The sequence below is a fragment of the Microcaecilia unicolor genome, chromosome 10 (genome assembly GCF_901765095.1).
Source record: "Microcaecilia unicolor chromosome 10, aMicUni1.1, whole genome shotgun sequence".
NCBI lineage: Eukaryota > Metazoa > Chordata > Amphibia > Gymnophiona > Siphonopidae > Microcaecilia > Microcaecilia unicolor.
Window position 1 is genome coordinate 84,452,471 of NC_044040.1, and position 12,191 is coordinate 84,464,661.

The 12,191-nt window shown below is 40.4% G+C and overlaps 1 protein-coding gene across 2 annotated transcripts in view; it reads right to left on the reverse strand.

Annotated features, from left to right (window-relative positions):
* Positions 1-446: 446 nt before the first annotated feature.
* The window catches only part of RASSF3 (Ras association domain family member 3), a 180,600-nt gene continuing 168,855 nt past the window's right edge, over positions 447-12,191 (reverse strand). Inside the window, exons 5-6 of one of the 2 annotated variants that reach the window (XR_003943545.1) lie at positions 2,352-3,262; positions 447-2,284 (exon numbers count right to left, since the gene is read on the reverse strand). Coding sequence is in view for 1 of the 2 variants with exons in the window: in XM_030216006.1 (XP_030071866.1) it covers positions 3,113-3,262 (150 nt within the window). In the remaining variant the exon portion in view is untranslated. Of the gene's footprint in view, positions 3,263-12,191 lie in introns of both variants that reach the window. The other variant, XM_030216006.1, reaches the window with a different exon arrangement.

A 12,191-nucleotide genomic window follows, 5' to 3' on the forward strand; every position in this document is an offset into this window, starting at 1 on the left:
CCGTTTTCGTCATGGGGCTACCGGAGCTAACTTTTCAGGCATCCATACCACTCAGTGACGTCACTTCCTCCATGAATGTCCATTTGTGATGTACTGACTAGGACATCCGCATTCTGAATTGGATGCCTTTTCTAAAATACCCCTCTAAATATCAGAGACCTTGCTTCTGTATTGATTGCATACATTTTAATCCAAAATGCAGAAACACTCCAAAGCCAGACCTCAATGGCAGCAAGACCATATGTTGAAGTATTAGTGCAATATAAGAAAATTTTCAAAGCATGTAAGAAGGGACTGTAGAACTTAGTAGATGGTGTAAATGGGCAGATGGGTAGGCTACATGGTCTTTTTCTGTCATCATTTTCTCTGTTTGTGTGTAAATCATAACACTGAATGTGCACCATCAGACCTGCTACATTTTCAGAGGAAAAGAAAACACAAATGTGTACAGTGGGAACAAGACAACTTTAATAAGGGAACTGAGACACTCCATTTCAGTAACAATTCTAAATAAACACACGCGTCCCTAAAAAAATAAATTTAAATTGCTTCAAAATTATAAATAGTGTAACAATTAAAGTTTTACATTTCCCCTTCATTGCCTGTCAGTTACACACCTCACTTGTACCATCAAGTACTTAATGTAAAACAGTATTTCATCAACATTTTCAAAGCTTAACTGTTCAACACTAAACTTTTCTGAGCTTCTTCCAATCATTTACCCTAATCTCTCTCTAAATTAGAAGTTGCTTTTACCAGTGTGAGAAAAATTCAGTCTTACAACTACTAAGAATTGCAGACTAAAATACAATACAGTAAGTTTCCTTTTCCCTATCAAATTATAACATGTAGTGCATACAATGTATTTAAGCTCTTTGGATAACACACCGAAGATCTGTTTAAAGAAACTTCAAGTAAAAAAAAAATTCACAGTAGAAAAATCTATAAATACCCTTCAGACTGCATATAAATACATGCCCAGGAATATATATTAATGTGATTTTTGAAAAACATGTGACATGAAGTATGTAGTTACTTTTAGATGGTGAAGAATATGCAGAAATTAAGGGGACGTTAAAACGACCTATCAGCATGCTACATTACTAATACAGACATCACCACAAAATGGAAAGCATTCCCTGAACTAAGGCTAAAGTGTTGCTTATAACATTGTGATATGTGGCTGAAGCTCAAATATGTACTACACTGTTATATGAAAAACAAACCCAGACAAAATATGCTAGTATTTCATATTTTAGATATTTCTGTGAGCTGAAAAAATGATTGTCATTCTGGCTATCTGCATCCCTTACACAACTTTTAGTGTACCAAGAAACCATGACAAAAATAAATCTTTCAATAACAGTGCTGAAATAAGATTGCAGATTAAGTAAAAGGCACAGATATTTTGCAGAATTTTCCAGATGCCGCCCAAGAGCTGCAATATTTCTTAGGAATTAATATAAATGCACAATTTCATTATCCCTGAATCTTCAATTCATTTCCATTCCTTGAGTTAAGTTAGCTCCAAGGGCCATCATATTTTTGGTATATGGTATGGCATTCAACAATTATGGCTTTTATTTTACACTTACATTTCTTTGGTTTCTAATAATGTGCAACTTTTAAAATAAATAGTTCCATACCAAACAATGATTCAATGTGCAGTAAAATATAAAAACTCATCTGCCTCATAAATTCTAATACATACTTTAAAGATTCTGTATTTATATTAGAGCAATATCTTTAATATATAGGTTAGTTTGAATAGACATCTAGTGAGTAATACCTTGTATACACAAAGATATTTCATGGACCAAACAGAATCTTTCACTTACTAACCCCTCTGTTTACTAAACCACGCTAGCTGCTGCTGTGCGCTAATGCTGACACAGCCCATTCACTTTGAATGGGCTATGTCGGCATTGCTGCGCGTCTTAGTAAACAGGGGGTAAGTTAGTATTTCCCATCAGATCTCACTTTACAAACCCTTCAATAATTACAGAAAAAGTTTCTCTACCAATCTTTATGTTCTACTTACTCTTTCAGCCAAATATCTGGCTTTATTTTCAGTTTAGTAACTGTTTCTTGAATTCTTGCTCCAGTTTTTAAATAATGGACTATTCCAACAACTAACATTCCACAAACTCACATCCTCATATAATCAGCTTCCTAGTCCTTTCTTCAACTGTGTGCATGTCAGCATCAAAGTCCTTCCGTTTAACAAAACTCTTTGAACTCTCATTATCACTTGCTCTGTACCTTCTCTAACGTCTTTGTAAACCTTTCATAAATTCATTAGAATCATCACGTTTCAAATCCCTTTCCCCTTCTCTAACGTCTTTGTAAACCTTTCATAAATTCATTAGAATCATCACGTTTCAAATCCCTTTCACAGCACTCAGCTCTCTAGGCAGGCTATACAGTCAGAGCTGGCATTAGGGGGTAGCAAACAGGGCAACTGCCCTGGGCCCCCATGACACAGGGGGCCTCAAGCCTGCCTGCCTCAGATTAAAGGAGGCATAGCCTGCAGGCAGGTGTTGGGGCCTCTTCCTCATTTCTCCCCTGGGCCCCTAAATGTCTAACACCAGTCCTGTATACAACAAAACCAAGTTACTGCAAATCAACTGTTTAAAATATATGCTCCTATTCACACCATCCTCTTGCTTCTTTTTAATTTAATTTCTATGCGCTCAAACTTTAAATGGAAAACTTTAACAAACAGGAATAAATGGTATAAAAAAACTGCAGAACACTGCCAAAAGGAAGGTCCTAGATAGATTGTTGATTACAGTAAACATGCAGCTTGCAGGGAAACAGCCAGGAACAGCCTTCCCCTCCCTCCTTAATCGGGGGATTTCCAGGGTGTTTTACAGATTAAACAAGTCTGCAGGATCCTCTGAACAGTTATAGATACATGTAAGCTGTTAAATCAAGTTTATGGGACTACCTTAACAGACAAGACATAAGTACCCAAACATTACAAAATAAATAATCTTTTGAGCATTCATTTCTTGCTGCAATCTTTGTACAATGTACTGAACTGATTACATTGAAAGAAAAAGGAAATGCAGTGAGCATGCCAGTTTTCATAGTTTTTGTGGCCCATGCTTTATCCTGGTTTCCACATTCCATTCAAGGCTTCTTCTAGCTTTTCTTTATAAGATGAATATCGCCTCTTTAAGACCTGTAGCTGCTCTTCCTCTTCTTTATCCAATATCTTCAAGAAGTTCTTAAGTTCTGGAAGACTAAAGGCTTCCCACTACGGAAAAAAAAAACCACATCATAGATAGAAGTGAATGAACAGGTATAAAGACAAGACACAAGAACTGTAATAGTTTTATTTTTTCAAAATAGTTCTTTTCTTTCTTTTATTTACTTAGATTTTTGCTAACACCTTTATATTTTTACATTTCTGAAATAAATGGGGCATACACCTTTTATTATTATAGAAGTTCCCTGATTTTAAAAAAATCCTTTTTAATTTACTCTTTAGTGATTGGTGCTGCTAAGCTGACTTTTATTAGAACCCAATACAGATATCATAATAGTAGGATTTCCGTTCTGGTGGGGGAGCTGAGTGGATGCAAGTAAGCAAACTCCCCAATGTTCTCACCTCAAATACCTCACAGAAGAGCTCAGTGAGAGAGGCCTGGAATCAACAAAGTCAGCAACAGGGAGTGAATGCGAGGAAACTCTGCAATCATAGAATGATGCACATGGCCAGGTGTTCTTCAGTAGAAAATTAAGACTGGTTGGCATGGGAGCTACAGCGTTGGTGGTAATGGGAGGAGACATGAACTGTGCACTAGAGGAGGTGGGTAGAGAAGGGATAGAATTTCATCAGAGTTTAAAAGATTGTGATTTGATGGATGTGTGGAGACAAAATGCATTTTTCAGCTAAGAAAAAGACCTATTCTAAAATGCTGCTTGATTAAAAAAAATGATGCATTGAAGTGTTTAATAGATTTAATACCCCTCAGGTTTGGAAAAGACAGCTTAAATTAATTTTGAATCAGGTGTTTTGAAGATGAACAAGCAGAAGCTGTTAGGTTAACCACATACTAATATCAGACCATGCTGCAGAAAACAGAGCATATCAAGATAATACATAAGCAGGAGTGTTCATCTCAGGAGTATCGGCAGTTGGAGAAGGTTAGGCAGCAGCTAGAATGTTTAGAAGTAGATAAAATAAAACACTTGCCATGTTTGACTAAGACAGACTTTTTGGCAGCAGATTAATAAAGCAGGGAGATTCTTGGCATGATAATTCAGGAAGATGGGTAATTAAGGAAAATCATTAAGAGGAATTTAAAAAGTTTTATGAGACCCTATATAGCTTGGAAAGTAATGTGGGCAATGTCAAGATTAATATGTTCATTAGAGAAGCAAGAGTGCAGAGATTAAGGGAGGAAGAGCAAGAAAGGTTGGGGGAAATGTATTAGTAAAGAAGAGGTGGATTATGTGATTCAGCGGTTGCCCAAAGGGAAGGAGGTAGGGGGAGGGGATGGGTTCCTCAGGGAATATTATCAGACTATGAAGAGCAGTGTCTCGGAAATGTTAATGAAAGTGATATGCAATGGTTAATTTACAAAATACAAAGAGACCATTTGCCAGATTCGATGTACAAAGCAAATGTGGTAGTGAAGCCTGCTATGGCCTGTGGGAGCTACAGGCTGATAGCTCATTGCAACTGTGATATAAAAATCTTCACAAAACTACTAGTGAACAGATTGGAAGAGATGCTGTCACGCTTAGTGCACTTGAATCAAACTAGGTTTGGGAAGGGTAAGCACTTAGGAGATAACACGGAAGTGGGCTCGTATATAAAAAGGAAAATGTTTAAGCCTACGAGCATCGTCTTAGATGCTGAAAAGCCTACTACAGGGCCGTGCCGATGCGGTAAGCGGGGTAAGCGCCGCAGGGGGGCGCTTTCCTCTGGGGGGCGCCGCCGCTGCGTGCTTACCCTGCCCTCCCGCTCCCATGTAGGAACTGCCCGCCCTCTTCTCCCCCCCAAGATCCCGTTCCTTTTTTTTTTTTTAAATTTACCTTCCTCCGGCAGCGCAGCGTCAGTGAAGGAGGCGGCACTCCCAGTCCAGATGTCTCTAGCCTTCCCTTGTTCGCTGCTCAATGCCCCGCCTTCTTCTGATGTCCGAAGGCGGGGCAGTGAGCAGCGAACAAGGGAAGGCTAGAGACGTCGGGACTGGGAGCGCCGCCTCCTTCACTGACGCTGTGCTGCCGGAGGAAGGTAAATTTAAAAGAAAAAAAAAAGGAACGGGATCTTGGGGGGGAGAAGAGGGCGGGCAGTTCCTACATGGGAGCGGGAGGGCAGGGGAGAGAGGGGAATCGCTGCCTTGGAGCCAGGCAGGTGCAGGGGGGGGGGGCACCAACTGGTAGTCTGCAGGGGGGCGCCAGAGACCCTTGGCACGGCCCTGGCCTACTAACCATGTAGAATGGGGCTTTTTATTAAGGTACTTAATCAAGTTGGGCTGGGAACTAATTTTGTATCAGAGGCCCAACAATAAGATAAGTCATTGGCAGTTTTCAACAGAATTTCAGTTGTACAGGAGAGAACTAGATAGGGATGCCCTCTCTTACCACAGCTATTTGCACATGCAATTAGAAACATAGAAACATGACGGCAGATAACGGCCATATGGCCCATCCAGTCTGCCCATCCTTAGTAATCACTGACTCCTTTTTTTTTCCTAAGAGATCCCACGTGTCTGTCCCACGCCTTCTTAAACTCTGACACAGTCTTCGTCTCCGTAGTCTCCACCGGGAGGCCATTCCACATATCCACCACCCTTTCCGTAAAAGAGTATTTCCTCAGGTTCATCCTAAGCCTATTTCCTCTTAAATTCATCTTATGCTCTCTCATTCCAGAGGTCTCCTTCATTTGAAAAAGGTACATTAACACCACTGAGGTATTTAAACGTCTCTATCATATCCCCTCTCCTGCTTCTCTTCCAGCATAAACATGTTGAGGTTCATGAGCCTGTCCCTATATGTTTTATGACAGAGACCACTGACTAATTTTGTAGCCGCCTATAAGGGTAAGGCGAACAGATGGACACAATCTGTACAGAAGCATAAAATTCTCCTGTATGCAGAAGACACATAGATATTTATGAGAAACCCAAAAGAGTCACAGCCATATTTAATGCAGGAGACTGATTGGTATGCTTTGTTCTCATGTTTTAAGGTTAACAAAGCCAAAAGAGAGACTTTAATTTGACCTAAAGGGATGCCCTAGACTACTTTCACTTTCAAGTAGCGCAAAGAGGAATACAATACTGGTATCAGAATCCCCAACCAGTCACAAGATTTAAGTTGAATTATGAACCTGTTATGAAAGAAAACGAGCAGACCTGGAAAGGGTGGAGGACACAACTGTTGCTGACCTGGTGGAGGAGGGCAGCAATAATTAAAATGGTTATATTACCTAAGCTGCTGCTGCTTCTGTTTTATCAAGCTCTCAATACACATACCAGTGAAACAGTTTGCCAAGAGAGACAAGATGCTGCAAACGTCTATCTAGAGGGACAAGAGACCTAGGGATAAGTTAAAATACAGCAAAAAAAAAAAAAAAGTGAGGTAACTGCACTTCTTCATTTGTGAGATATTGAGACAATACTATAGGGCAGCAGTGCGAGGAGCATTAAGGAGCCACCACAAGGGATCTCTAGAAACTCATTGAGTCTGGTTGGAGAAAGTGGTTTTAGATCCATTTTCATTATTTGAGGCATGTAAGATAAAGTGAGATAAAGAGACTAGGGTGTTCATGGTGCTCATTTTCAAGAGAGAAAAACGTCTTAAAAGTGGCACAAAGTAGCAACTGAATGTTTTCTCACAAAAACGTCTAGCAATTTTTGAAACTCAGAATTGGGACGTTTTACTCCACAATTTGTCTAAATCATAAGGGGATGTGTTGGAGGCATGTTTTGGGCAGCAATAATGGAAAGAAAAAAAGGTTCAGGGCAAAAAAGAAGTACATTTTTATCTAGACCTGTTTCAGTCACAACTAAGTCACAAAAAGGTGCCCTAACTGACCCGCTGGAGGGATTAAGGCATGACCCCCCTCTTAACCCAAAATATAGAACAGGAGAAGTTCTCTACGATGACAAATCACAGAAGGCAAAAGTAGAGACTAAAAGACGATTCACCACTGGAGACCTGAGTCCAACAGTCTTTATTATATCAATGATAACGACCCCTCTTAACCCCCCAGTAGTCTCTAACCAACCCCCTTCCACCCCTAAAGATGCGACAGTGACATTAGATACCAGGCTCTATGACTGCTCCAGATATTATGGCCATCCCTAAGAAAGCAGCAAGCAAGTGGATGGAGTGGTCTAGTGGTCAGTGCAGTGGACAGTGAACAATGGGACCCAGGTTCAATTCCTACTTTAACTTTTTAATTTCAGTAAAAATATGTGAGGCTTCATGGAACATAGAAAAAATACCTATTGTACCTAAATATATAAGTGGCCTGCAAGCCTGAGGACTATTGTAGTGAAAGACATTTAAATACAGTAGGTTTTCTGTTCCTGGAGGGCTCACCATACAACATGAAGGGGGTTTAGGTGGGATTTGTACCCGAGTCCCTTTATGTGAAGTCCACTGCACTGAACACTAGGCTGTCCCTCTGAACTGCTGAGATGTCTGTGTGGCCAGTTTACTAGGAATGCTGCTAGACAGATGTCCCTATGGTTTGTTTTTCTACATTTTTTCTCAGACTTTTTTCTTCTGAAAATGATACTTATAGATGGACATGTTGAGCATGAAAATGTCTAGCTCAAAGCCATAATCAAACCAGAAATGTAGATGCTTTCCTGGTTCGATTATGGTTGTGAGCTAGACATTTTTTTTGAGACATTATCAGCAAAACATTTCAATTCGGATTTAGACATTATATCAAAAATGCCCCTCCACGGGTGTGAGGCAGAGACAGTCACTTATTATTGACCCCCTTATCACAGTATGGAAGACAATGAGAGAAGCTGGGCCTTGCAGGAAGTCTTTACCCACAGGGTCAGTTAAGGATTTTCCTTCCATGTCCTCCTCCGCGCCTTCTGTGAGTTGAGGGAGAGGCTGGAGAGGGTAGGTGTGAGATTCTTTTAGGCATATTTTCCCAGGAAGTATTATTTCGATACACCAAATACAAATGCTAATAAACTAGAGTTTATTAGCGCCTGTACCAATCCCTTCCAGTTGAGCCAGCTTTTAAAGAGAAGATATACAACGGTTAATTTACATAGGAAACCACTGGAGAGAGAATATGTACTGCTTAAAAGGAACAGTACCAAGAAATAATCAACCTTGCATGAAGAGTTAAATATACAGGCCTGGCAGAAATGGTTGGAGGCACAACTTGGAGAAGAGGGATGGATTATGACAGACAGCTATTTGCACAAATGCTCAGCAATAAACAGCAACAAACGGCTTCAATATAACTTGGTATGTGCATTATATCTCACTCTGGTTAAGATTTCTACAATAAGAAGGGAGGGTGATGAGTGGTGCTGGAGATCTTTTGAACATATGTGGTACACAAATTTTTGGGCAAGCCTGGGATTGGACTGAAGGTTGGGTGAGACTGATTGGAGAGAGAATCCCAAACTGTGTTTGTTAGACATGGCACTGGCAGACAATGCCTCAAAGGAACTCAGAAGTTGATTTCACTGCTACTGTTAGCAGTAAAACTAACTATAGCAAGAAAATAGAAGGATGACTCTGGATCCACACTTGAAAAATGAATAAGGCCACAGCTTAAATGCAGCTGTATGAAAAGTCAACATTGGGACTATAAGGTTGGACTGAGGAGTATCAGAAAATGTGGTCCTTACTAGAGGAGAGAACTGGAGAGGACTGATGTGAAAACACCTTAATGGGATAGATATGCTAATGTTGATGCTACTGCTAATGGTACCATACCAGAGGGAGAGGGCAGGAGAAGTAGGGAATACATGCTATAGACTTGGGAAGAGGGAAAGGGTTCAAAAAAAGTTATAGAATAGTAATGTACGTAGACTGAACAAGGCTGAGGTACTTGTCTCGAAACTGGAGATCAGAGAGATGAATTTTCCCAGGATGTAAATCAATTTAATAAAAAAATAAAGAAAAAAAAATATATCACACTAGTACATAAACAGATAAACCACAAAGATCCCTTAAGATTAAAAATGGTGAGCAATGCTATTGTAAGGCACTCCAAAAATTTTAGTTCCAATACCTTACCAGGAATGAAATGAAAATCAGAATGCAGTACAGTGATCGTAGCACCCAAAGTTTATCCTTGCAATTCCATCTGTAGTACGTCCAAATCACAAGGGGGTGTTTCAGGAGTGGGATGAGGGCGGGCTTAGGGCATTAGTTGTTTTATAGCCATAATGAAACAAAATGAAAATGTCTAGGGCTAAAACTTCAATGTTTTGGCCTAGACCTCTTTATAGGAAAAAATAAGGAACAAAATGGTGCCCCAAATGGCCAAATGACAACTGGAGGAAGCCAGAGATGACCCTCCTTACTCCCCCAGTGGTCACTGACCTCCCCCCCCCACCCTCCAAAGATGTGAATAAAAATAGTACTTACAAGCCTCTATAACAACTTCAGATGTTATAGCCAGTTCTATTAGAGCAGCAAGCAGGTCCCCGGAGTAGTGTAGTGGTTGGTACAGTGCACTATGGAGAAGGGGACCCAGACCCATATTTCATTCTACCTGTCACACTTATGGTGGAAAACATGAGCCCTCCAAAACTCACCAAAAAAACTACTGTACCCACATATAGGTGACCCTGTAACCCACAAAGATACTACAGACCGCTCAAAACACAGCAGCCAGGCTTATATTTGGAAAATCGCGATTCGAAAGTGCCAAACCCCTCCGAGAAAAACTGCACTGGCTATAACTTTAACTTTAACCTATAACTTTCAAAATCTGCACCCTGGTCCACAAAATTATCTATGGTGAAGCCCCTGGATATATGACCAACCTTATAGACCTGCCAACCAGAAACACAATTGGACCATCACGAACATACTTAAATCTTCACTACCCTAGCTGCAAGGGACTCAAGTAAAAATCAATTTACGGATCTAGCTTCTCCTATAAAAGCACGCAACTGTGGAATGCACTACCGAAAGCCATAAAAACAACCTACAGCCACCTTAGCTTCCGGAAATCACTAAAGACCATCCTGTTCGAAAAGGCATACCCTACTGACCCAACTTAAGTGCCTGAACCCAGCAACACAACGAAACCACAGCCCGTAATGAACACTGTATAACTCTTCTTCTGTACGATTCTCCTAGTGTCCGTAACACATGATCCTCTTTGATAATAACATCACTTTGTATTTGTTTCATCATCGAAGGCGACTAACGCCTCATGGTACTATGTAAGTCACACTGAGCCTGCAAATAGGTGGGAAAATGTGGGGTACAAATGTAATAAATAAATAAAAAAGGGCACCTGTAATGGTGTACAGTTGGGGGCAGTGGGTTTTGGATATGTTTTGGAGGGCTCAGAAGACAAGATGAGGGGGTAACAGTGAAACATGTACCTGGGTGCTATTATATAAAGTCAACAGCAGTGCCCCTTAGGGTGCCCCAGTGCTCTCCTGGGATGTCTGTGTGGCCAGTCTACTAAGATTGCTGGCTTTTCTTACATCCTAATGGCTTGATGTAGTGTGCTTTGCACTTAAGTTTTTTTTTTTTTTTAATGGACCAAAAAGATAAACGCATAGAGCACAAAACCATCTAGAAAGTGGCCATTAAAAAGACATTTTGCTATTTCGAAAATGGCTATATTTGCTATTCAGATTCTGGACGTTTTAAGCAAAACGTCCAAAGTTGGACTTAGACGCCCTATTGGAAATGTCTCTCCACATCATTTTAACAGAATTTTAGTTTACTTAAGCAGACCTTTATATGAAACAATCTTTTTATTGTTTTTTACGCATTTAACATTTGTATATTTAAAAATGGTAAGCAGTAAACTTTCTTGACAAAAAATATGCTGATATAATTGATGATGTTTTTATGATAAATGCATCAAGTAACTATGGGGTCCTTTTACTAAGATGTGGCAAAAAGTGGCCTTAGTGTGCCCTTGAACAGGTTTTTCCCACACGCTAAGGCCCTTTTACCACAGCTGTAAAATACATGATTTTCTATTTTTTGTATTAATGGCCATGCACATGGCCCTTAAAAAAAATTACTTTGTGAGCACTTACTGCCGGCCATTTTGTAGGTAGTAAGAGCTCATACAGTAATCCTGCGCTAAATAGTTAGTTCACAATAATGTGGACACACTTTTAGCACAGAAACACCCACTCTCCATCCCCAAACATGTCCCTCTCCTGAAAAAAAAAAAATATATATATATATATTTATTTGGTGCCCAGATTAATAATGTGTGCTAATTTGGCAGTTACCACAAGACAAAGCAGCTTAGTAAAAGGGGCCCCTATGTAAGTCTAATAAGCTTTAAAAGACACTTACTACACTTGATCTTAGCCAAAAGGCAGAGAAAGACACTTAAATGATTTGTTACAGTCAGTTTAGGTGAAGGGTTTTTGTGTGAATTGTTTTATTTTTATTTTAGAACTACATGTGTCTAATAGAATTTGAGAATACTGATATTAACAGAAATTTTTGCTTCACAGTATGTATGTGATTTTACTTGAGAAACACACTGTGCAGTAAACAGCACTTTGGAAAACGCCCATTTATATTATATTAATACTAGTAAAAAAAAGGCCCGTTTCAGAAAGCAATGAAACGGGCGCTAGCAAGGTTTTCCTCTGAGTGTGTGTGTTTTACAGAGTGTGTGTGAGAGTGAGTGTGTGATAGAGAGAGAGTGAATGTGTGAGTGTGTGTGACAGACATTGTGAGACTGGGTGCAAGAGTGTGTGTGTGAGAATGAGAGTGTGTGTGAGAATGAGAGTGTGTGCCAGGGCCTCCCCTCCCCTCCCTCCCCCCCAGTTCGAGTGTTTTCCCTCACCCTTCCTCCCAGTTCCAGGGTCTTCTCCCTCCCTCCCTCCCAGTTCGAGGGTTTGGGGTCCCAGTTTGAGGGTTTTCCCTCCCTCCCTCCCACCCAGTTCCAGGGTCCCCTACTCCCCTCCCCCCCGGGAGCATTCAGTTCCGGTATCCGAGGCCTGCTCCCTGCCCCCACGTGCTGCAGCGCG